This window comes from Sitophilus oryzae, unplaced genomic scaffold (assembly GCF_002938485.1).
Source record: "Sitophilus oryzae breed Bouriz unplaced genomic scaffold, Soryzae_2.0 scaffold_1058_pilon_pilon, whole genome shotgun sequence".
Classification (NCBI taxonomy): domain Eukaryota; kingdom Metazoa; phylum Arthropoda; class Insecta; order Coleoptera; family Curculionidae; genus Sitophilus; species Sitophilus oryzae.
The window spans coordinates 1,629,163-1,655,140 of NW_022145680.1; the positions used below are offsets into that span (position 1 = coordinate 1,629,163).

The following is a 25,978-nucleotide window of genomic DNA, read 5'->3' on the forward strand; positions in this document are numbered from 1 at the left end:
GACGCGCGTTTCGCTAACCATGTTAGCCTCATCAGCAGATGATTATAAACTAAAATACAATCTACAATTGGAGCGTTTATATACTCGCTCAGTGGGCACAGAGTAGGCGTGGCAAGATCTAGCCAACCGAGTCAGAACCCACCGAGCGTAACAGTTAGATTTCCGCCACTAGAGTAGTAGGAACAAAGAACTCGAATGAATTGGATCGTTGTCTCTGTTCATACTATCTTTACATTTATTAATTCTGATGCTTTCATATGCATCTAATTGCCTGTAATTTGAGACTTGTTTAAGTAATTTTAAGTTATTAAGATCTATACAATGTTCTTTATCAACAATATGTTCGGCAACGCAAGATTTATCAGGTCTACCATATCTTATTTGAGCTAAATGTTCTTTAAATCTAGTTAATATTGCTCTTCTAGTTTGCCCAACATATTTCTGATTACAATCTTTACAAGAAATTTCATAAATACCCGACCTTTCCAGTAGAGGTGTTTTATCCTTTGGATTACCTAATAATTGTTGTAATTTATTATTAGCACTATACACAAGTTTATAATTGACATTCTTCGTCTATCAAACGGTATTGAAAAATATTTTGACGTATCTTTCTCCACTTGAAAAGTCGAATTTTCAAAAATCATTAACCTATACCTACGTTTTCTAATTATTTTATCAACTAGTGAAGGAGAATATCCATTACACTCAGCTACATTCCTAATGTAATTTCTTTCTATTTCATATTTTTCGTTGGAAAGTGGAAAACTAAGTAATTTATGAACTAAGAAATTTAAACTAGCCATTTTATGTTCAATACTATGATATAATTCATTAGGAATATATCTGCGTGTAGTGGTATTTTTCCTATAGATATTAAATTCCAGGCAATTATTAGTATTTCTAATAACTAATACATCTAGAAATGGTAATCTGTCGTTGTTCTCATTTTCATGTGTAAATTTAATGGAAGGAAAACGATTATTTAACTTAGAAATAAAATTATCTATGGTGTCTAAATGTGTGTCAAAAACAGCAAAAATATCATCCACATACCTAAACCATACTCTTGGAAAATACTCAAACTGATTCTTAACCTCCACTTCAAACCTGCTCATGAATAAATTAGCCAAAAATGAAGACAATGGATTACCCATTGCTGTACCTTCCCGCTGTTCAAAAAAGTTGTTATTAAATTGAAAACAATTTTGTTTTATACATAATGATGTAAGCTCAATATATTCAATCACAGTTTTGTTGTCGAGACCATTTGCGTTCAGTAATTCCTTCAAGTAGCCTAAAGTGTGTGGAATTGGAACACTTGGGAACAACGAAGATACATCAAAGGAGACCAAAATTTCACCTTCATGCAATGTTATATTTTTAATTTTGTTAATGAATTCAATATTATTTTTAACTCAGTTAAAAATCAGTTTTTAATAAGTTTAATAATAAATTACAATAATTATTAGGTAATCCAAAGGATAAAACACCTCTACTGGAAAGGTCGGGTATTTATGAAATTTATTGTAAAGATTGTAATCAGAAATATGTTGGGCAAACTAGAAGATCAATATTAACTAGATTTAAAGAACATTTAGCACAAATAAGATATGATAGACCTGATTAATCTTGCGTTGCCGAACATATTGTTGATAAAGAACATTGTATAGATCTTAATAACTTAAAATTACTTAAACAAGTCTCAAATTACAGGCAATTAGATGCATATGAAAGCATCAGAATTAATAAATGTAAAGATAGTATGAACAGAGACAACGGTCCAATTCCTTCGAGTTCTTTGTTCCTATTACATACTCTAGTGGCGGAAATCTAACTGTTACGCTCGGTGGGTTCTGACTCGGTTGGCTAGATCTTGCCACGCCCACTCTGCCCACTGAGCGAGTATATACACGCTCCAATTGTAGATTGTATTTTAGTTTATAATCATCTGCTGATGATGCTAACATGGTTAGCGAAACGCGCGTCCAGTGTAAAAGTAAAAGTGTTTTGGTGTATTGTGGTGATTTAGTGTTTTATTTTGCTGTTTTAAGTTTAATGAAATTTTTAGCTTTTATTTTTGTTTAGGGTAGAATGATTTTATTATGGATTAATTTGTTTATTTAACTGTGTTACTATACCGGGTGGTGCATCATCGTTGGAAACATAGGAAATGGCATGGAAATTTTGAACTGTCCAGATATTGGCTCCCGTGTTAATTTTACAGCAACAAGTTGTAAATAGGGTTTTAAAAGATATGTACATGCTGAATACACATGCCAAATTTGAACAAAGCCGATTTTAAGTACAGTAAAACCCCGGTTATCCGAGGTAACGTGGGGGACATACTCCTCGGACAACTGAAAACTCGGATAATCCGGATTTATTAAAAAATAAGCACCAATACATACTTTAAACGGTTTATTAACATTTTTAACATGTAAATACATAAGTACCTACATATGTAGATACAATCTACATTATAAAACAGTGAAATAAGTATCTATGCGCTGCTGTTTCATATTGCATCTTCTTTTTCTCGCTGCCATATTTCTCCTTCTGTTAAGAAGAAGCAAATCTGTTGGGGTTGCCTCTGATTGTTGTTCTGTTGTTGATATACCTCAGAGCTGTTTCCAGAGAAGCAAAACCTTGATGGGTAATCTTAGTGGAAGGCTGTTCATCCACCTCTTCGTCATAGTTATCGTCATCTGATTTTCAGGTTTCGCGAAAGGCGTTCGCTATTTCTTCAATATTCATTTCTTCTTCTAAATCATCTGCTGTAACCCATTCATCAACGTCTTATCTTGTCACATTTTCGCAACCTTTCCAGTTTTGCATTAATTCTAATAAACTTTCTTCTTCTCCTGTCTCGTTTAAATTTGTACAGGACATTTCTCCACGGCTTTTCCATTTCAAAGCCAATTCATTTAATGGAATATCATCTTCACTGTCATTATAGTCCTCAATATCAATAACTTTCGACCAAGATTTTTGAATAGTGGAACCGCGTACAGAATCCTAAGCTTGGCTTACCCAGTAAATAACATTTTTTAGTGTAATCTTTCTTATCCCAGTGATAATATCCTCTTTTTTTCTGTGCATTCTAGTAGATGTTCAAGATATAAACGCCTATATTTTTTTTATCTTTTCGAGGACGCCCTGATCCATTGGTTGCATTATACTGGTTACATTTGGAGGAAAAAATTTTACAATTTCGCCCGCGTGGAGTCCTTCTCCAGGGTGAGAGGGAGCATTGTCCATTACCAAAATTGCTTTAATAGGGAGGCTAGTACTCTTCAAAAATTTAGTCACAGATGGCACGAACTCTTCTTTAAAACAGTTAGTAAATAACGTCGCATCCATCCATGCGCTCTTCTGACTTTTGTAATAAACTGGTAGGGCTTTGGGTGAGATGTCTTTTAACGCTCTTGGATGTGCAGACTTGTCAATCCCCATAAGTGGAATTTTGTGATTACCAGATGCATTGGAACATGCCATTATGGTTAATCTTTCCTTACTTCTTTTGTGCCCAGGAGCTGATTTTTCCTGTCGAGATGCCAATGTTTTTGATTGCATTTTATAATTCAAACCACTTTCGTCACAGTTATAAATTTGATCACATGTATACCCACAATATTTGATTAGCTTTTTAAAGTCCTGTTTAAATTTTTCAATTGATGACACATCAGCAGAAAGTTTTTCTCCATATATAGTCAGTTGTCGTACACCGTACCGTTTTTTCCAGCGGTCAAGCCATCCAGAACTGTTGGTAAACCTATCTGTCTCTGGAAATTGTTTACTAATCATTATTGCTTTCTGCTGCAAAATGGGACCTGACAGAGGCACACCTTTTGATCTTTGCTGAGTAAACCACGTAAATAAAGCTTCGTTAACTTTTTCATAGTCGCCTTTTTTCATTGATTTTCTTCTTGAAGACGAAGAGGCTTGTTTTATACACCATTCTTCTATTTTAGTGCTGTTTCTGTTCCAATCTCCAACTGTTACCTCACCTACTCCATAATCTCGTGCAACAATTTTAATTGTCTCTCCTGCTTGAATTCTCCTAATAGCTTTTATTTTTTCTTCAATAGCAACGACAATTCTTTTACGTTTGTTTCGTTCCATTATAATACGGCAAACGAAAATTTAAACAAAGCAGTTGGTATACACTTAACTAGAACTCCACCCAGATAAATCATGCGAGTACATAGGTATATTACTTCTCCCTAGTGAACGCAATAACGAACTGCATTCACTCAAATTTAAGCTATAAGAGTCCAAAAATATAAATAAGGGGAACCACTCACACGGGCCAAGGGGATTCCCTGTCGGTCCCATCGATGTTAAACGGAAATATGTAAATATACATATAACATATTTTAGAAGCTCGGTTAATACAGAGCATAGACGCGCGACCTCGGATAATTAGGGTCTTTAGATTAGATCGGTTAATCCGGAGCTCGGATAATTCCGACTCGGATAATCGGGGTTCTACTGTAATTTAAGAAAAATTGCATCTATTTTTAAATTAAAACTGAATAGGTAACAATGCAAAACCAAGCAAATGCTTTAAGTTGTCATCCTATAATTTTGTCAATGTCAAATTGTGTCTTCTAATCGTTAAACTTTTGCCTCATTTGAACTGGTTTTAAATTACAAAAATAATATTTCGGGGACACTAATCGTAGGTACAATAACGTAGCAGTGTAGGTACAGCACAACAAATTACATTTGACAATGATAAAATATTTTTAATAAACAGTTTTTGAAAAACCTATTTACGACTTAGCTGTAAAATTAATAGGGGAGCCAATATTTGGGCAGTTCAAAATCTGCATGGAATTTCCTGTTTTCAACGACGGTGCACCACCCGGTATAGCAACTGAAAAAACTCTTGTTCAACTATTTTTGGTATCTCTGATCGCTAAGCGAGAATATTATATTTATCTGAATTGATTTGATTGTTATGTGTTGTATTTTTTAGTATCAGTGTGCTACACCTGTAAAAACGTTGGCGATATCTCAAACTTAATGTTCTGTTCAAGTTGTGGCGCACATTATCATGGAAGCTGTGTTGGTTTAGCTCAGTTACCAGGTAATGATTATTTTAACTATTTTTTCAACCTACATGTATATTCAGCTTAAAAAATAATAAACCTTTATAATAAAATTAAATAAAATAAAAATATAAAATAAATTTTATAACTTTTCCAAAAAAATGGACTAATACAATTGAAAATAATGTTTTATCATTTAAAATGTTTGAAATAGTAATAATGAAAAATTAGTGTATTTTAATAGTCGGATACAACTTTAATATTAATAATTGTTAATATACAGGGTGGTCAGAACTGTATTCCGGAAACTTCGGCATCATATTCTGTAGATAAAAATAAGTAAAAAAGTTCCTATAAATGTATGTCCTAAAATGCTTAGTTTCGAGGATACAGGGTGTAGAAGTTTCATTTTTATTTCGAGATTTTTTCCAAATAATTTATGAAGTAACATCAATATTTAGATAAAAATTGGTGCATGGGAGTTTTCTGGCATGAGAAATTTAATTTTAATGTCAATATGGCTCCTATTTGTAGGGGGCGCCACCTACATGTGCTTTAACTGTTTTGAAGAGAAATAACTCTTCGTCCTGTATACTGTACCTGTATTAATTCTGACCAGTAAAAAAATATACATTTACGATATTTTTCACATAAAAAATGTCTCTTGGTAAAATTCGCTACGAGCAACCGTTCTCAAGATATTTAGAATGGAAATAGTCAATACATGTCATTATTGACAAAAAATAAACGTTAGTTAATTGACTGAAATAATAAATTTGGGAAATTTTTGTTTTTTTTAAATTAATCATAAATTTTTCTGCGAAAAAATGATGATAAATCAGTTTCTGTTGACCTTTGTTACAAAAACATTTCAAATTTATGATTTCAGTCTAATAATTATTTAGTCAACATGTTTAATTTATGTCAATGATAGGTATTGAGAATTTAAATTCCAAATATCTCGAGAACCATTACTCGTAACGATTTTTATCAAGTTATCGAGACCTTTTTCACGTAGAAAATGTCGTTAATGTATATTTTTTTACTCAGTAGTTTTATACTGGTACGGACGAAAAGTTATTACTCTTCAATCCAGTTAAAAAATATGTAGGTGGCGCCCTCTACAAGTAGGACTCTTATTGACATCAAAATCAAATTTCTCATATCAAAAAACTCCCAGACAACAATTTTCATCCAAATATTGATGTTACATAAATTATTTGGAAAAAATCGAAATAAAAATGAAACTTCTACACCCTCTATCTACGAAACTAAGCATTTTAGGACATACATTTATACAAACTTTTTTACTTATTTTTATCTGCAGAATATGCTGCCGAAGTTTCCGGAATACAGTTCGGACCACCCTGTATAATAATTATTATAATATAAGGGTGTGCCTGAAAGTTGCAACAGATCTACCCAATATGAAAAAAAAATTCATGTGATAACTGACGCAACACTACAAAAATCCTCTATCCATAAAGTTTGCTCAGTGAGTCAGGGGATATACCGACAGATGACGTCCAATACTGATAGCAAATACAATTTCCGTGTGCGTTAAATTGACTGACAACTGTCACTATCGTGTAGCCTTTCGTTCGACAGACTATGTGCAAAAGAGGAGTTGGCGTACGTTACGTCAGTCATTGCGATGACATCGTTCCTAGTAACTAATAGAATTAACAAAAATAAAATGACTGCTTTAATAATTATTTTTTTCAGATTTCCTTTGTTTGAACTCAATAAAAAATGTTCCTATTTATTGCGAACTTTTTGGTACACCTAGTATAAATTAATTTTTATAATTCAATAATATATTCAGCTTTTACGCTATTACGCTGATATTAATTCAATTTGTAAAATATACACTTTGTAAAAATCACGTACAAATAAAGTAATTTGTACTAAAAATTCAGATCTTTATTTTTAGGGGTTAGGGCAGGGTGGCAATGTCGTAAATGCCGCATTTGTCAGATTTGTCGCATAATGGGCGACGAAAGCAAATTAATGACCTGCGAGCAATGTGATAAAGTTTACCATGCTAGCTGCCAAAGACCAATTGTAACATCTATACCAAAATACGGGTGGAAATGCAAGGTAAGTTTTAAAATGATGTTTATACTTACCAATGGATTCAAGGGGTGCACTTGCACCTCCTGTTTGAACAAAAAGTTCCCCGAAAAATAACTTAAAAAAATTGGTTTATTAACTTACTTTTTTGGCCCTTTTTTCCGCTTCTTGTATTTTGTTTGTTTATCCCTACCAAACCAAGAAGCTGAAGCTCCATTTACGGTAACGTGGATGAAGCAAGCATATTAACTTACTGTTTGAATAAAAAGTTAAGGCCTTTATTGTGTTTTACAAATTTGTTTATCACTTTATCTGTAAATTTAGTGCCCTCTATTCTTATGAACTCTCAGCATGCACAAGCCACAGATGCATCTCTCTAAATCATGCCCAAGTGCCTACCTGAGTGTGAAGCCCTCTCTAAATCACGTCCTCGCAATTAGAAGAATCAATTAGTGGTTTCAATAACTGTAGAAGTTTGTTCCTCTAATTTGAATGTAAGCATTCAGAACGTCAAAATTAGTGAAAGGTATTTTCAATTAGTGGAAAAAGTGACTAAATTTTTAACTTTTCTACTAATTATACTTCAAAATTTGCGAGGAATGTCATTTTCGCCTTTGATTATCATCCGTCAAGAGAAAATGTGGTTAGAAATCAAAAGTTTATGGTTTTTTAAGCTAAATATATGGAGGCTAGAAGGAGAAGGCCAATCGACAATGGGGCATATTTGAAATTTCTGTCCCTACTTTAAAGCAAGTTTCTCGGTTTGACACCAGAGGCACTGTAAGCGGGTTAGATTGATCATTTGCATTGTTAGAATACGATTTAACTGTGTTTTTACTAGTTTTTTTTTAAATTTATAGTTATTTTATTGAACTATTAGCAATGTAACAATGAGTGTGATTAAAAAAACCCTATATAATAGATCTTGCTTCGTACCTGGCTGTATAAGTGGGACTTACAGTGGAAAAAAGGCAAATAAAGAAACCCAAGCCTTTTCAAAGGTCCTAATGTAAGTGGTATAACTATTTATTTAAAAAAATATGGATAGATGGTAAGAAAAACATTCAATTTATATACTGTCAGTGTACAGATTAATTTTAAATTCAAATTAATAGAGAATATAGCCTAAAATCAACATCTGCGTAACATAACCTAGGAGGCCTTGTTATAAAGTAAAAATAATTTACCTACTAGCTGGTGGCTAAAATTACCTGTTGATATGTATTAACCACCATTTAAACAGTGCTATTGTAGCGTTTTTTAAAACAACTACCACTGCGAACGGCAGCTTTTCATCGGAGAGCAGTCGTGGATAAGGTATTTCACTGGAAAGAAAACTAATTAATAACAATAAACAAAAAAATAGATATTGGGCGCCAGGCATGTACAGAGAAAGAAAACACAGTTGTATATATAATACTTAAAACTAATAACTATATTTATTCATGATGAATGCTGATGGTAAATAGCATTGTACAATTTTAATAATTATTATAGTGGTTATTTGTTGAGTAAAACTATGTATGTAAATACTATTAAATATGTTCTATGAAAAGACTATGAAAAGATACAATGCGTGTAACGTTATAGAAAATATAAGAAAAGTAGCATTACTTTAATTTAAATTGTTAAATTTTATGCGGTGTTAAATCTGATGTGTTGCAACCTGTAGATTCTAGAATCTATGTCTCGTTATTCATCTGTTAATATAGCGCAATAATAATATCTATAGAAAGTAATACTATTACAAGGCGTAATATAATGAAACCTAAAATCTAAATCACATTGTAACTACTGAATCGACATAAATGTTCTTAATAATCTAACCACTAAATATAGTCTGTACGATATTATTTAAAATGTACGTTACTGTTTAAGACTGAAAACATTTTAGATGTTAAATGCAAAACTAGAACTTAAATATACACTTAGCTGTTCTTTTATGTAACCCTGCTTCAAACAGTAGCAGCGCGAGGAGGTCTAGCATCTCTGTACTGTCTGTCGGCGATCCAGGCTTAGAAATGGGGTTGAAGCAGCACGGGGCTCAAGCCACATCCACGCTGGGGCACTCTATGTGTAAGACAAATCAATCCTACTGGGGACACTTGTCCATGGGACATCCGTCCATAAGATAGTGGCACAAGAGAACACTACTAGGACCATGAAAAATAGTCCATACCTTGGACACTTGTCCGTAAGACAATGTCCGTCCGTAAGACCCTCGAAATACTTCTGAGGGCTCAATAAATAATAAACAATCTGTCCTTTCTTCCAAATGACATTCTGGAGGACAAAAGCAAAGGGACGCCAACGTGCCAGCCAAATACAAATACAAGTTGGGACATCCGTAACTCTACCCTGTAGCTTCGAAATGGCAGCTGATTCAGATTATACAGCAAGATTTAAATAATCACCATTTCTAAAAGCTGGGATAAAACAGAGCGTCAAAACAAATTGAGGTTAAGCACGGAGAGTTAACAGCGCGCGCCTCCACAGAATAGTAACAGGGTTGTGCCAAACCATAACAGGGTTGTCGACCAGGGAACGTAAAAATTACGCGTCAAATAATCTATGCAGCCTGAACGAGAGGGAATCTGGTGATGATAGGCCAGACATCATATATTATATATAAAAAAAGACATGTAACGAACTAAAAACGTTACACTATTGAAAGTGAATTTACGTCAAAGCAATATAGTATTCTAATATAAAATAATTTACTTACCCGAGATGCTTCATTTAAATTGAAAAATAATGTACAGTGGTTGAAGGACTTTTGATTTTGTATATAAACCATTTAGAATAGTTTTTATGAATAAGCTCTTTAAATTAATATGTAGGTATATTGTAGCCAGGTATTTATTTAGAATGCATTTTTTTAAATTATAATTCTTTGTGTTCTTGATATAACTTGCTCCTGTTATATTTTTTTGGTATAGGTGCTAAATTGTATATTAAATTTATATACTGTATATTTTATTTATTAAATTTAGTGGAATTAGTCAGTTAAAAACAAAAGTTGTAAAGTATTAATATTGCTAAATAAATAAATATATGATGAAATAAGTCAGGGTATATACATATTTACAACTCTTTTAAAATAAATTGAGTTCATTATTTATTCATTAATATTTTATTTACAAAAATTTACCTTTACAATTATTAGGTGACATTGAATATAATACATCTTGAATTTAATTGTCTACGAAACAGTGACAATTTGCAAAATTTTGCTAATGACATTAAAACTTAAATTCAGAAAATCTAAAGAAAAAACACTATTAGACACAGGAAACATTTCAGCTTAATGTACCTGTTCTCTGGTTTCAGCTATAAAAAGTTATGGGATAGATAACACTGATCACAGGGTGCAAAAGTAGTGTTCACTTTCCATTGAAGTTATTCCTGATAAAATACTTTTAATTTTCGTGATTCAGTTTCTGTCAATTGCGGTAAAACCACTACTTGTTTGTTAAGAAAGTTTTTAATGTTTATTAAAATGATATCACACTGAACTGCTTGTAAACATATCAATTTCAAATGTTTTTTATGAAAAACTATTAATAAATCACTAACACAATCACACCATAAACTATTTAATTCGCATTTGTCATCAAGAAACAATTACTGTTTACATCAAATCAAAGGTCGAACTGGTGATATTTGTTGCTGGAAATTCTATCTTTTTTGTACAACAGTTATAGGGAAGATTTATTTTAGCAGCTTATGTTTTTCTTCGGTCGTGTATGCACTAAAAAGAACCATATAATGAAACAATTTTATAATAACAACTTAGAAAAAGAATATCTAAAACCGGCATCTGATATAACCTAACTTCTAACTTACTTTTCAAACTCAAATTTAAGGTTTTGTATTCACAATTTTAGCCACGCACATTGTTCAATTAGAAAAAACACGTTTCTAAAAAGTTAAATCTGGTAAAATATGCCCAAATATTAACTGAACTCTATAATTTATAACAAAATAGTAATTCTTGCCATAAGAAGCTGTGTATTTCTCAATATGTCGGATCACATGCGCCCCTAACGGCGATTTTCGAACTTCATTTAGATCTCAAAAACTAGGCCCATAATTTTTGCGTTCGATTCGCCTCCTCCTTCTAGCCTCCATAGCTAAATATTAGGTTTTCTCTATGAATACAACTGATTACCTCAAGCTGTTGCTAGCATCACAGATTAGGTATCCTATAAGTATACAGATAAAAATCTTGTCCCTAATTCGTGGTACGAAAATTGTTTTTTATGACGATGTGCAAACGAGTAAAATTTCCTGTGCGCAAAAATAAACTCGCGTAAAATAACAATAAACAGCGTAATAGAGAGATATCGCTAAACCGAATAGCGTACATGGACGTTAATAAGGCCAGGTGTTATTTCCTTTCGTGAGGTGGTATTAACTCTCTTCATTTATAGTTATCGGATCGGAAAGAATTCTGATCGCGTCGCGTCCGCTATTTAAACTTAACCTAACTTTGAATGTGAAACTTTGAAATTGTTTTGTTTAATAGGTATTTTAAAACTAAAGGGCTAAAGTGCTTATTTCCAGTGCTTTATTGTTCAACGTCTGCCAGTGGGTTTAGGGCAACAGGCAACAAATTCTCTTAGAAGGACTAAGTCGTCATCTGCTGTAAACCTAAGACTCTTTATAGGTTCTTTAGTATTGGAAGAGGTGGAATCTACATATTTTGGGCCATATTTATTTAATTAAAACTAATTCCAGCTACTTAAATATCAAATTACCTAATAAAACTAAAGCAATAATTCAAAACAATTCAAACATAACTTAAAATAAAAGATCTCGCCGGCCGGCTCCGGTTGTCAAATACCCGCAACACATGCCCATTTAAGCAATTTTTAAACGTTATCAGAGGTTATTTAGAAAGAGCGCTTGGTGTAATTGATCCGCAAATTACGTCAGGCGGTAAAACGTTATTAGCGGGTGTTGCGTTAAAAATTGACTCGCGCATATCGTAACCATAAGGTACGCGTAAATACTGGATGACGCTATTCGGTTTTCCGATATCTCTCTAATAACTGTGCCGGTCAGGCGCTGTGCACAATTTTAGAGGCCATAAGTGGGCGTGCTATGTGCGCAAACTAGTCACCTAACTAGTGCCCGATTCCGAAAATTGGAACCAGGAAAAACAATAAAGAAAAAACAAAGATTATAATCTGTATAATCTGTGATACAACTGAATACCCCAAGCTGTTGCTAGCATACTCTATTAATTTTAATTGTGTTTTTTTAGACATTGTGAGTGATCATAAACTAAAAAGTATAAAGTGTAATTGGAACCACTAATTTATTCCACTAATTGCGAGGTTCTGAATGAAGCTTTAGATGTTTCAACAAGTATTTCGATTTGCTCTGCATTCCAATTTGATGACAAAAAGTGTTTTTATTATTCAAGGCAAGGAAATAACTGTTGCCAAACCAACATTGGTGCCGCTTCAGTAAAATCACAGTTACCCCCTCATCAAAAATATACTAATACAAAATTTACTACATATTTGCCTTTTGATGCAATAATTAGAGATGAGCAAAACTGCGATTCTCCAATCGCAATTGATACTAAGCATGCGATTTTTAAATCGCTGCGACTTTAACCTGCGATTGTGATTCTAATATTTAAATATTGTACTAGGTAAATAATTGGCTGGGTATGTACCTATAGCTTAACAGATAAAAAGAGTTAATAATAATCAGCGGTCTAGTTTTTAAGTTTTTTTTAATATCTGCAACATATATTATAGGTATTAAAACTTTATATGTATATGCTGCAACTGTTGCAACTACACATGGCCTACTGTTTCTACGGTTCTCAATTATCTAAGTCTGTATTTAATTCCTAAAAAATTTAAAAGATTTATTTTAAGGTGGCTCACGCCAACTTTTTAATTTTTTTCAGATAAAAAACGGGATTTGGTACTGACATAAATCAGGATTGATTCATATATTCAATTGATTTGTATTCAATCCTGTTTCACCGTAAATAACTACAACTTTCGATTTTTTAATGACACACTCGGTTTTATTTACTTTATTTGATAGAACATAATACTCTGAATAGAATGACATATCATAATTGACTTTTCACATTTTCTCATATGGTTTAATTGGAAATTGTAACAGGCGGTTCATAACGACAATTTGACTAGAGAGACCATACCTAGTGTGTGGTACCAAATTATTCGTATTAAAGTAAAAAAATAATAGTGTCATTTAAAACTCAAAAGTTGTACTAATTTCCGGTGAAACAGGAAGTAATTGAAAGGAATGGGATACGTCAATCGATCCTAATTTATGTCATATATTAACATACCAACTTTCCTTTTTTTTGTCAGAAAAAAATTAAAAAGTTATAGAAGTAGACCACGTTTGAGAAACACCTGGTATATTATTAATCTTGGACCTAGAAAATAATACCTTCTCTATAAATAAATTATATCAGAGAGAAAATTCAATTGCAGTTTACTACTAAATGCTTCAATAGACCACAAAATTCCTACACATTCCCAACAAAATTACATTCGCCACAAAATTACATTCGCAACAAAATTACATTCGAAACAAAATTGCAAATCGCAATTCCTAAAAATTCAAACTCACAGATAGAAGGCTAATTTAAATCACGGTCTTAGTTAGCAAAATCATAACCACAGCTATAGTAATATTGGTTGTCTAAATTGAAAAGAAATGCGGTCGCAGTTTCCTATGAAAGTAAATCACAGGCTACGATTGAATCGCAGTTTGCGATTTTTGCCCATCTCTAGTAATTATAACTTTACGTCTATTGATTGACATTGTATTATTTTAGTGTTGTCGAGTTTGCGGTGACTGCGGGTCTAGAACACCGGGAGCTGGTTTGTCCTCTCGCTGGCACTTGCACTACACTGTTTGTGATTCTTGTTACCAACAAAGAAACAAGGGTTGCTGTTGTCCTATCTGTCAGCGTGCATATAGATCTCATGCTCATAGGGAAATGGTTCAGTGTAGCCACTGTCGGAAGTAAGTTACATTTATTTTGCTAAATGAATCCGTAGTTGCAGGAGGTAATGCAGGTTAGAAAAATATTAAATACTTAGATGATTATTTAAAAATTATGAAATATATACAGTAGAACTTTGCTAATCCGAACATATTGGAAAAGCTACCATCAAATTAGTGAGGAATCCAGATTAATTGAATATTTTTATATAATGCTATTATTTTGTATTTTTATTATTTCCGACTCAAAATTGATACATTTTTATTATAACAATTAAAATTATTGTACCTACATAATTATACCATATTGACAAGAGAAGTCTTGAATCGGCCTTTACATGTCTAGGAGTGAATCGCTATGGAGAGAAAAAAATGCAAGCTGTTTATTACATAACCACGTAATCTGACCCTATATTTTATGCCCTTGGGAAAATACTTGCTCTTTTCTCTTTATCTTACATCTTTTTGTACTGCGCCATATTGGCTGTACTATTTGTACACACAAAAATTGGCACCGAAAGGCAGAAATGCCAACCCGGTATACATATGCAATATGCAGGCATGAAAATAATAATTGTTTCTTTAAGAGATATGTATCGTTACAATGTCCAATATTAGGGTAGGTTAGGTTGCTTAGTTTAGGATCCTGTTTGATGCCTCAGACAGAGGCCTTGGGCCCATTGTGATACCCCCGTATTATTGTACCAAACCTTTTCAGTACCATACCTTTCTCTCATTCATTCTTTGCGTTAAAGCACTTCCAGCTCTTTGTAAAATTCCCGATATCGCTGATGTTAGCTTCTGCTACTTCCTCCAGTCCCTCCAAAAAACTGTACCATAAAGCTTTAAAGCGTCGGTATTCCAGTGCCGGACAGTGGCACAGCAGGTGCTCTATCGTTTCTTCTTCCTCTCCGCATTCTCTGCAGTAGTCGTCGTCGGAGATCTTTGATTTCACGAGGTTTACCCCCGTGGGGCGACACCTACAATTATACGTTCTAGGTTCTTTTTATGCTCTAGTAGTTGTTTTGTCTTTTTGCTAGATAGCAAAAAGAGAAAACCAGAAGATACGCAGTCGGTGTTGCGACGTCTTTTGCTGCTTGGCCTGGATGGTAGTTCCTATAGCTTCCTTCGGTGTGTTGATTCTCACAAGTGGTGGGTCATCTTTCACGGCCTCTCACCTGGCCCCCACTTTGGCGAATCTAACCGCTTCTTAGTTGCCTACCACATTGCTGGGCCTGACACCCAGCAGAGAGTGGCCCCGCCTTGACAGTGCATCTCGGCAGTCCATAACAGTTTTTGATCTCACTGATCGCATGGTTATGCTTCATAAAGCGCCCAAGCGTATAAGGAGAGGAGGATATATAAGAGTATATCACGATATATCCTACTGGCCGCTTCGTTTATAGTAAACCTCGGCTTGTATAACATTACGAGTACAGCCATCCGATAGCCTTAAATATCGTCGGATGTCTAGTTTCTCTGAGAAGATGCCTATATTACTTTGAATGTGGTAGACAATGATCACTATTAAAACTAAAAGTATTTCGGACTTCCATTGTCTTTATTGATTTTTGCTTACACAACGTTTCGGCACAAATTAACTACAACAGATGCGAAAGAACACCGAATTACGCGTTCAGGTTTCTGTGACCTTCAGAAAGAGTTCATAGACAATCCGCATCAATGTATAGTTTGGGTGAAAATAATCTGCACCAATATGTTATCGAGGCATACAAAAAGGTCCACAGACTTCGAGACATACCAAAAATCAAGTCCATTTAGCGTGTATCGCAATTTTCAGACCTTAAAAATTAGTTTTTTATAGCTATAGCAACTGCAGCGACTATGAAAAAAACTGTGTGATTTTCATAGAAAATAAGGGCACCTGTAATTCATTTGAGAATGTTATAAATCGTTAAAAGAGGTTTCAAATCTCTTAGATTTCTATTAATATTAAATAAATTTTATTAAAAATTGAACTAAAATTGTTAGTATCATTAAAAAACTTCAAATTCAAAAATTGTATCAGTCAAATTCCCTCATTTAAGATGAATATTAAAGTAAGTATAAATACAGCTCATTCTAAGCTCTACTTATCTTTAAGAAACATTTAAATCATTGTTGCAATTGGGCCTTAATGCCATTTCGAATGAACAATAGTATTAATAATGTACATTATAATAATAATAAATTTGATATCATAGTGTGTATTAAAACTACTAAAATACTTTTAAATTGGTATTATATTAACAACTTTTGTTTTTTAATCCAAAAAAAAGTTACCAATTTTCTCAATCAAAATATTTGTGGTCCTGAAAAGGACCTTCGTTTTCCCATGTTCGTCAAGGTAGGTAATGGGTAAACGGTAAAAAAACAGGATAATGAAATTTAAAAAATTACAAAAATTGTTCAAAAGTGCCTCCCTCTTGCATTAAACAATAACCCAAACGATCATAAAATCCCCTCCTCACATTGGATAACATATCAGGGGTGACAGTGTCAAAGGCATTAAATATTTTCTGCCTTAACTGCTCCAAGTTTTGAATTTCTTCATGGCCGTAAATTTTAGATTTTATGTACCCCCATAAAAAGAAATCATTCACCGAGAAGTCAGGTGAAATTAAACGTCAGTCTAAACAAAACTGTCATTTTTGAAAACTTGTCAAAATTTGGACACACGCTAAATGGACTTGATTTTCCTATGTCTCGAAGTCTGTGGACTTTTCTGTATAATCTCACAGTAATTTAATAGATTGCTCGTCATATTATATCAGCTCGTAGGAGATTAGGAAAAAAAAAGATATTTATAGTATAAAAAATTAATTTATTTAACAAAATTTAATTAAAGATGTGACAAAATAGTTACATTTCTATTGGTTCTATCGGACTTTTTTCGACTATATAAATCTTTATTTTTTGTAAACTTTAATGCATAAAATATTTTCAATCTAATAAATAATTTAATGATGTAAATAAGAGGAAATTTCTCACATGGGTGGTCAAATTCTATAGTTTTCATTATATCAAACAGCCTCTGAACGTTTTCTTCAGTGCAAAACTCATCAAAATTTAATTTAAATAATTTTTCCAGCCTGTAAATAAAATGAACAAATTTTTCCACTTTCATGATCAAAGGCTTTTAAATGGGTAAATAATTTCGAGTTATCCAGAGATTCGGATTTTTTTGCAAATTTTAGACAAATATCACATTGATGTATTTGAACACCCTTTTTAATGATGTAGTCAAACATAATTAAAGGCATTTTGAGTTGAAAACATTTCTCAGAGGCTGTTTGATATAATGAAAACTATAAAATTTGACCACCCATGTGAGAAATTTCCTCTTATTTACATCATTAAATGATTAATTAGATTGAAAATATTTGATGTATTAAAGTTTACAAATAAAGATTTATATAGTCGAAAAAAGTCCGATAGAACCAATAGAAAGGTAACTATTTTGTCACATTTTTAATTAAATTTTGTTAAATAAATTAATTTTTTATACTATAAATATCTTTTTTTTCCTTATAAATAAACACATTTGCATCCCATTTTAAATAAGATATACAAATTACCAAAACTTAGAAATAACAGTTCAAAAGTTCAACAAAAATCCTACGCGCGTTTTTTAAAAGAAACACATATAACCACGCACTATGTCATTCCAGCAAGCGAATACGACACAACATAGGTTTCCGGACTAAACGACTGGTGTATTTACACCACTCAATAGGCGTGTCGGGTTTGCCGAGCGGTTTCCGATGCAGTCGCTTTCTTTCGCATCTGTTATAGGTAATTTGTGGTTTCGGTTAGAAGTATCACTGACCGTTATCAAGTGTGAACTAAACTTAATCCTAAAACTACTGAGCTTATATACTAGAGGCAGAGAAGAACAAACGTAGAGAAGCGACAAAAACCGTCGGCACTATTGAAGTAGGGGGGACCAAGTTTTGTGACCTTCAAATTGGCGTACGTGACAGATAGCATGTTTATAGTAGTTTATGTTTATAGCTGCACTGAGAGAAATTCAATGAAGGCAAAAGAAATAAGAAAAGTTGTACACTGAAAAAACATGTGTTCAGGAAAAAGTATATTAGAAATATTTAGGAATCATATTGAATAGTAACTATTTTTAAGATTTAACGGTTTTCCGCGATTTGTGGATTTACCGCGTTCTAACCATTTTCTAACATATGCCTTTTAGAACATTTTCAAATCGTATCTGATAATATTGTTCGTTTCGAAATTAATATTATTTGAAAGTGTGTTTTTAAGTAAAACAATTTTAAGAAAAATTCGAATATTTATCAGCTGTTATCACAAGCGTTAAACCAAACTAAAATAAAAGAAATAAAATAAATAAAAAAAGTAAATAACATGATTACAGTTGAGGGTAGGAACTGGGGTATTAAAACAGCAAAATAAAACACTAATTCACCACAATACACTAAAACACTTTACATCAGTGCATCAGCAGATGATTAAAAAACATAATATGTTTATAATATGAGAACAGAGGTGGTAGATTAAATTTACAAGAAAGAAAACTCAGAAAAGATTCAGCGGTTCTAAAAATGTAACCAAAATTGTTTTTTAATTTTCAAAGTATCTCGGTTATTCTGGACTTGTTTGAAAAACGGTAAAGAGAAAATATGCTTCATTTATCGAGGTCTACCAGCCCTGAAAATATTTGCACTTATTTAAGACTCACTCTATATATTAAAAAATCATATTTTACATAAAAAACCATATTACATTTAAAGATAACACAACTCAAATTAGCGCCGCTATTAAATTATAATATATGCGATAAAATATTTAATTTTCTAATAGTTTTCTTATCTTTTTGTTTTATTTTGAGGTCCCCATTCGTATATTTTATAGTATAGAATATTTTCAGCCTGATAAAGAGTTTTAGAGCACAGTCTTTTGGAAATTGAGGACATGCGTGTTCCAAATGTTCTTTGTTCATTAGACTATACAGTTTTTGTGAAATTGATGGCCCAGCACTAATATTCTCAAAATTAGAATTAAGTAAATATTTTTTCTAATTCATTTATCCATTTCGCTTTTAATTTAAACCCCCTTTTCACAAGGGGGCAATTTATTAATTTTGCAAAAGGCAGTTTTTAGTAATGAAACGCTAAAAACCTGCATCTATTTTAAGTTTTAATAATATTTAGTCCTGAAAGTTAGTTTCTTTCTTTAAGTACTATTATAAGGTAAGGATAAAATATAGATTAATTAATTCAAAAAAGATTATTTACACAAATAAAAAATAGTAAGATTTCAAGACTTATCATTAACAATGGCAACGCTGGCCGTATTCCGAAAACACGTTGAGATGACAGTTAGCATGTTTACCTCCCACTCCAAATTTTTTGGCGGGATTCGTTTTGTCGCTTCTCTACGTTTGTTCTTCTCTGCTAGAGGCGAGTACTCACCTGTGAATTAGTTCGTTAGGTTGGAGCGTTTTATGAGTGGTTGCCATATTGTTGAAAGTTCCATACTTGGATTGCTAAAGATTTTATTATAGTTAGAAATAAATACGGCCCCTTTAAATTTGCGGTTTTTTTCAATAGGGTTCTTTGTAGACAACCCGGGCTTCCAACCATTTTATGTGGTGGTGCTTGGACCACCATAATCTGCAATGCCCGACGTCATTGTTTCACCTTTTTGCGTATGTTTTTTATGTTCAATCAAGTCGTACATGTAGAGGACGTTTGTCTCTCCAATATATGACTCACCGCACTCGCAAGGTACCTGGTAGATGCACTCTTTTTCTTGGTTTGATGATTCAGGTTTTGCTTTTAGTAGTGATGGGAAAAACCGATAATTTCAATAATCGAGTACTCGAGTATCAAGCGATTGCAATAACCGAGTGATCACTCGAGCGAAATATCGCTCGTATTTAAAATACGGGATTTTTGTCCGTCGCATGTTGTAAGTACTCGTTAACGCCAAGCAGTAAGCTGCGTGCGCAGGTCACATATTCTTTCGGTAATGAACGGCAAGTAGTAAGCGGCGAGCGATTGAGCGATTCGCTTGATCGCCTGATTTAGTTTATTTCGAAGCATTGTCGATGTAGGTCGTAAAATTTTGTCTCTCAGATACGCAACGGATAAATATACCGGGTGCGTCTCAAAAGTGGATCACCCTTATAACTTTTTTTTTTCAGATAAAACAATGAGATTTGGTATGTTAGTATATGACATAAATTAGGATTGATTGACATATTCAATTGTTTTCGGTCACTGCGTTCGTTCACTGTTTTCGGTCACAGCGAAACTGCAACTTTTGATTTTAAACCGCAAAGTATATGACGGACCTTGATTCTGAAAAGAATTAATTATGTTAGAAAGTCACTGCACATAATATAAGTTTTAAAATATATTTACCTTTGTATGTTTCCTGCTTCTCCTTCGTGATGCTTGTGCTATAACGTTCTAATGTTCTAAAAAAAACATTAACTGTCAAAATTACAATTTTGTTTTAATTTCCAATAAAATTAGTTTGTTTTTCTGCTTCATCTGTCTCTTTTCCCTTCACCCTTCCTCACAAGAGTTATCAATTTATAAAAATGTTTAATTTAATTCAATTCACATTAGGATTTTTTACGCCATCCCCTATAATCGAGTACTCGAGCGAATTTTCGCTCGAGTTATCCCATCACTAGCTTTTAGGACACTTCTTAGGGTAGTCCCAGACTTAAAACAGTTTTAATTCTTCAACTAAGAAAAGAAAGTTCTTAAAGCATCAAACCAAGAAAAAATGTCTGAGAGAAGTTCTACTGTAATATTGCACAACATATACCTTTTAAATGTATTATTTTTTTCAGATTTTTGTTTCTACAGTTAAATCTAATTATTACTTTAATGTTGTTTAGGATTTCCAGGCGAAAACACTCTGGAAGATACCAAGTTGGAATTGGTTGATTTGAAAGACGAGCCGCAAGAAATTTATAAAGAAGGTATGATTTGGACGAAGGAGGACGGGCCTCCGCCCGAGGGTTTTACTATTTTTACATTGGAGAGCGGAATATCGGTTCTCAGGAGAAAGAGGCAAAGGAACCTGCAAAAATTGGGTATCGGCGGCTTTCTGGTTAGAATGCGTGGATTGCGGACGGTCAGGATAATGACGATATCGATATGTTACCTGGACAAACAAATTCAATCAGTGGTAAGTATATTTATGTATACTTCCATGTTAATGAAAAACCTGTTATCCGACGCGTTGAACAAGTTAGGTTCTTGTTTGTTAATATTTGTAAAAAGGCACTTTTTATATGTTATTACTTATTATTGTCAGTTTTACACTTGAGGTGAAACTATGTTTCATTATAATTCCGGAAATAAAGCAAAAAATATGTTTTGTATATTTTTAGTTGGACCAATACCTTAATTTTTTTTTAAATAATGTCTAAACATTTGTGGCCGATCAATTTCCTCAAAACCTCTAAAATGAATAAAATTTTTACCAAAAAAACCTCTAAGTGAATAAAATTTAGGCAATAAAATAGTATTACTAAGTTATATCAATTATTGTTGGTTAAAATTATATACAAACAGATACAGTTTGCCAATCTGTAATCAAATCTTTAATACAGCTTTGGACCCTATTCTAGATATACCTAGAGTGTTGTAAATTGCTTGAGAATTTATTTCTGGAGAACGTTCCTCGATAATGAACTAGAATAAACGAGTAAATGTCGAGAATTTATAATTGCCGTAGAGAAAATAGGTTGGAAAAGGGAATCAGTGACATTTTTAATTTTTTATCTGATTTTTTTCGTTCTAAGCATTCCCGAGAAAAAATAGAATTTTGAGAACATAGAACAAGAATAAGAGAAAATTTTTTTACAAATATTTAGCAATGATTTGTCAGTCCACTTAATTTGCAAATTTCAGTATGTAGTGTTGACATACTGCAATTTGCAAATTAAGACGACAAATCATTGCTAAATATTTGTAAAGAGATATAATATACTGGGGGAATCCCCAGTATACTATTATATCTAACAGTTACAGTTAGAGGTTAAATTTCCCCGTCAACGAGGAAAGTCAAATTTAATTTAATTTTCCCGTTGACGGACGGCAGTTAAAAATTTTCGGATGAAACTGCCGCAAAAACACTACGACCAATCAGAGCGCAGTCGAATGATCGTGCCATAGGATCACGGATGCATGAAAATCCACCTTATAAGACTGATTCAACTTAGTTATCCAAACATTTTTATTATAAACATCATGCCGTCCTCATAAGTATAAGTACTAAATACTTTTTTCTAATAATAAATATAATTTTTATAGGAATGGAATCGCCAATGACCCCACTACCAACAGCTATAACAACGCCACCGAGTGGCGATGCAGAGAAGCCAAGAAGAAAACAAATCCGAAGAAAAATTAAAAGTAAACTTTCGGAGACTTTCCCACCATACCTGCAAGAGGCCTTTTTTGGCAAAGACCTAATGGACATTACCGACACTAAAAAAATTCACAGCGGCAGTAGTGACGACGAAAAAGACGAGAAATATCACGGAATGAAGTTGTCTACGGTAAAATATCTGTCACTGTTATTCTGTATATTATTTTTAATAATATTTTATTATAGGATGAGTACATGTCAGTGGACGTGAAGTCGGAAAAACACAGCGAGTCATCGGGTCACAAAAGTCACGAGATGTTAGATTTGGATAAGGACGAGAAATCCAATGCTACAAAGGATGATGACGATGACAACACTGAAGATTTGAAAGATGTTTTGGCTTTGTCCGGCGATCTGTTGGACCCTGATCTGGTGAACAGTATTATTAATGAGGAAGATGACGACTTAACTAAAAACACGGAGTTGGAAACGTTGGGAGGTAAGTCACAAATAATTATACAGGGTGTTTCAAAAAACATGTGCCATCTCTCGTGGGGAGATTATTTACTTAAAAATAAAAATTTATTTTTCATATCGACATAGGTCCGATTCTGCTTTGTTTTATAGCTACAGGGTGTCAAAATTTTAATGTTTTGATTTATTATAATTTTCTTCCAAGTATTTTTAGCGTCTCGAATGAATTTTGAGAGCAAAAGTTACTATAATTACGACATATTTTAAAGCTAAAAAAAATGTCAACATAATATTCACCAGGGACGTGCATATGGGTTAGCACTGGAATATTTTTTCTAAAAAAGCATGTACGAAACTGACTTTTTTCTCATGTTAGCGAAATAGTGTAAGCAGTTTAATGCTGATTAAAAGTCGTCTCTTGATATTTTGTCGATTTCGACCTCCTTGATGAGATAAACGCAATTTTATGAATTTGCCTTGATCCAAGTCTAAAGCCGGCCCACTACTCGTATATTTGGCAAATATTTGTCACTTGCCTATATTTGGGATGTATTTGGGATTTCAATTATTTGTGAATTTGACAAGTGCATACTTGTCGATGCGCTCCCACTACTTGCCAACTTGACCACAATTAATTTTTGCAATTATTCTGTTTTAGACTTCCGTCGCGTGTGCGTGGTGCGAGTTTTTTTCGAAATTGTTGTCGCAAGAAGTTGTTTTTGAATTTCTGGATCTGTATGAAAATGAGTCAGTTATATGGCAACCTAGGCATTTACAACATAAAAACAGAAACTTGATTAATGACGCCTGGCTTCGCATCAGAAATAAAATATTAGCTTGAGAAGCTTTAATTCTTCTATAGCAGCCACTCAATACCACAAACGCTGCTGCAGCGACAACGCGATTATCCATGCTCGAAACAGAATAAGCACTGATCGAGACTCGAGAGAAGGCCGAGAGGTTTTGAAACTGTTGTACTTGCCAAGTACACAACTATTGGCGTATTTGCCAAATAAAGGAGTAGTGGGAGCGTCGTACTTGTCATTTAAATTCGAACGTTTGGTTTCACTGGCCAAGTACGCAAATATTTCCGTACTTGCCAAATATACGAATAGTGGGAATCCGCCTTAATAGCAATCTTTACTTTTTTTTAATAACATTCACTTGGCGAAAGTTTTAAAGTACTCATTGATTCCCCATCAAAAAATATGAAAAAAAATCCTATAAATATGGGTATGGAAATGCATAGTTTTAGAGTTACTGGATGTTAAAACTTTTTAAAATTAGTTTTTTTTTGTAATTATTCTAAATACCATTATTTTTTTATTTGAAATTGCTGTAGATTGGACATTAGTACAATCTTATTATTACTATTAACTAATAGTAATAATATTTAATAATAAATTAGGTAAAATATATCATTTAGTAATTGTGATTAGTAAAATTGCGTTTATCTCATCAAGGAGATCGAAATCGACAAAATATCAAGATACAACTTTTAATTGGCATTAAACGGCTTCCACAATTTGGATATTAAAAGTCCCAAAGTGGCCCACATGTTTTTTTTGAAAAATATTCCAGTGATTACCCATATGCACGTCCCTGATGAATTTCTCGACACTTTTTTATAATTAAAATATGTAGCACTTATATAGTAACATTTACCCTCAAAATTTCATTAGAATCACTAAAAGTACTTGGACAAAAATTATAATAAATATGATTTTTAAATGGTGTAGTATAAAATTCGAAAAAAAAAGCATTTTGGAAATAGATTTGTGGGTCTGGAAACGTTCTATCGTTGATTGAAAGAATTGGAAAGATATACAACCTAATGGACGAATTCGTGACAAAGCTGATTTGATTTCCCCTTACTGACTTCCCACTGTTGTACAGTGGAGCCAGCAATCGTTCTGCGGCCAAGGCATAAAACACTTATTTTCTCTAATTCGTCCAGCGAAGGCATATCGAAGACGGTGTGGAACTGAAGATGACAGTGTTGCCATATTAAAATGTGTAATATCGTAATATCGAAGATGCGTGCAACTTCGAGGTTATTAATAGTCTTTATATAACTTCTTTGCGGAGGGGGTTAATCTTTTTTTGGTATAATTTAACAACAAAAGATTAACACCCTCCGCATAGAAGTTGAAACCAATGCAATCAAAACTCTTCCGCGTAACTTTGTGGATATAGGTAGGTATCATGATACAAAGAATACAAGGTATGATATTGCGCAGGTTGGTCACTACGTCACAGGTGATAAACGGCACCATTGGTCGACAAGCTCCGCGCGCCAATTTCAAATTGTCAAACAGATGACACAATAAATGTGAAAATAATTTTTCAAATGTCAAGATCGATGATTTGACATAACTTTTGGGGTTATGTCCTAATTCTTCCCTATTTTAGGTCTTTTTTTATTAGTGGCAATTGAACAATATGGATATTTTTTTGTATGGCGTATGATGTCACAGGTGGTATGCGCAAACTTAACGAAATTGGAGCCGCTATCGATCATACCTTGTTTTCTTTGTACCATGGGTAGGTATATTTAATTATAATCGCCATATGTCTAATTATTTCGGACATAGGCCGAATTCGGCATCTGCCTTCACTCAAACCATGTAGAATAAACAACAAAAATTAAAATTATTTTATAGGTACTGAATATTTCGTATGATCGAAAAAAGTCGTTTAGTTGGCTTGGAGATGATGGTTATTGACATTTACCATAATATTTTACATGTGAAATAACAGCGATATAACTGATCTGCCCTTTTGTTTAGCCTACAATATATTAAATTATTTTTAACGATAGAAAACTGTATTAACGTATTGTACCCAAAATCCGTAAATCAACGGATTAATCCGTAGTTCTGGAAACACTACTCCGGCAACCGCTCTGTCGGCTGAAAGCAGAACTACGGCACAGTGTTCTTTACCCGCTGCGCTATAAAATCAGCGCAATACGTAACTGAACGAAGCAGCTTGAG

General features: G+C 33.2%; 2 protein-coding genes across 2 annotated transcripts in view; both read left to right on the plus strand.

Annotated features, from left to right (window-relative positions):
• Positions 1 to 21,276, plus strand: part of LOC115875813 (histone-lysine N-methyltransferase 2C-like) — a 36,113-nt gene extending 14,837 nt beyond the window's left edge. The window contains exons 8-13 of the mRNA XM_030891325.1: positions 4,985 to 5,095; positions 6,991 to 7,157; positions 13,969 to 14,159; positions 15,138 to 15,247; positions 21,028 to 21,150; positions 21,194 to 21,276. Coding sequence (XP_030747185.1) covers positions 4,985 to 5,095; positions 6,991 to 7,157; positions 13,969 to 14,159; positions 15,138 to 15,247; positions 21,028 to 21,150; positions 21,194 to 21,276 — 785 coding nt within the window. The remainder of the gene's footprint in view (positions 1 to 4,984; positions 5,096 to 6,990; positions 7,158 to 13,968; positions 14,160 to 15,137; positions 15,248 to 21,027; positions 21,151 to 21,193) is intronic.
• Positions 14,185 to 24,113, plus strand: LOC115875818. The gene is made up of 5 exons (XM_030891338.1): positions 14,185 to 14,212; positions 21,028 to 21,320; positions 22,451 to 22,698; positions 22,755 to 23,007; positions 23,845 to 24,113. The coding sequence occupies exons 2-5, from the start codon at positions 21,290 to 21,292 to the stop codon at positions 24,111 to 24,113; spliced, it is 801 nt and encodes a 266-aa protein (XP_030747198.1). The 5' UTR covers positions 14,185 to 14,212; positions 21,028 to 21,289.
• Positions 24,114 to 25,978: the final 1,865 nt, after the last annotated feature.

Excerpts from the sequence above, each read along its gene's own strand:
- LOC115875818 (XM_030891338.1), top strand. The coding sequence starts at position 21,290 with ATGTTACCTGGACAAACAAATTCAATCAGTG. Across the intron at positions 21,321-22,450 it reads ACAAACAAATTCAATCAGTG|GAATGGAATCGCCAATGACC; the intron begins GTAAGTATATTT and ends TAATTTTTATAG. Across the intron at positions 22,699-22,754 it reads ACGGAATGAAGTTGTCTACG|GATGAGTACATGTCAGTGGA; the intron begins GTAAAATATCTG and ends ATTTTATTATAG.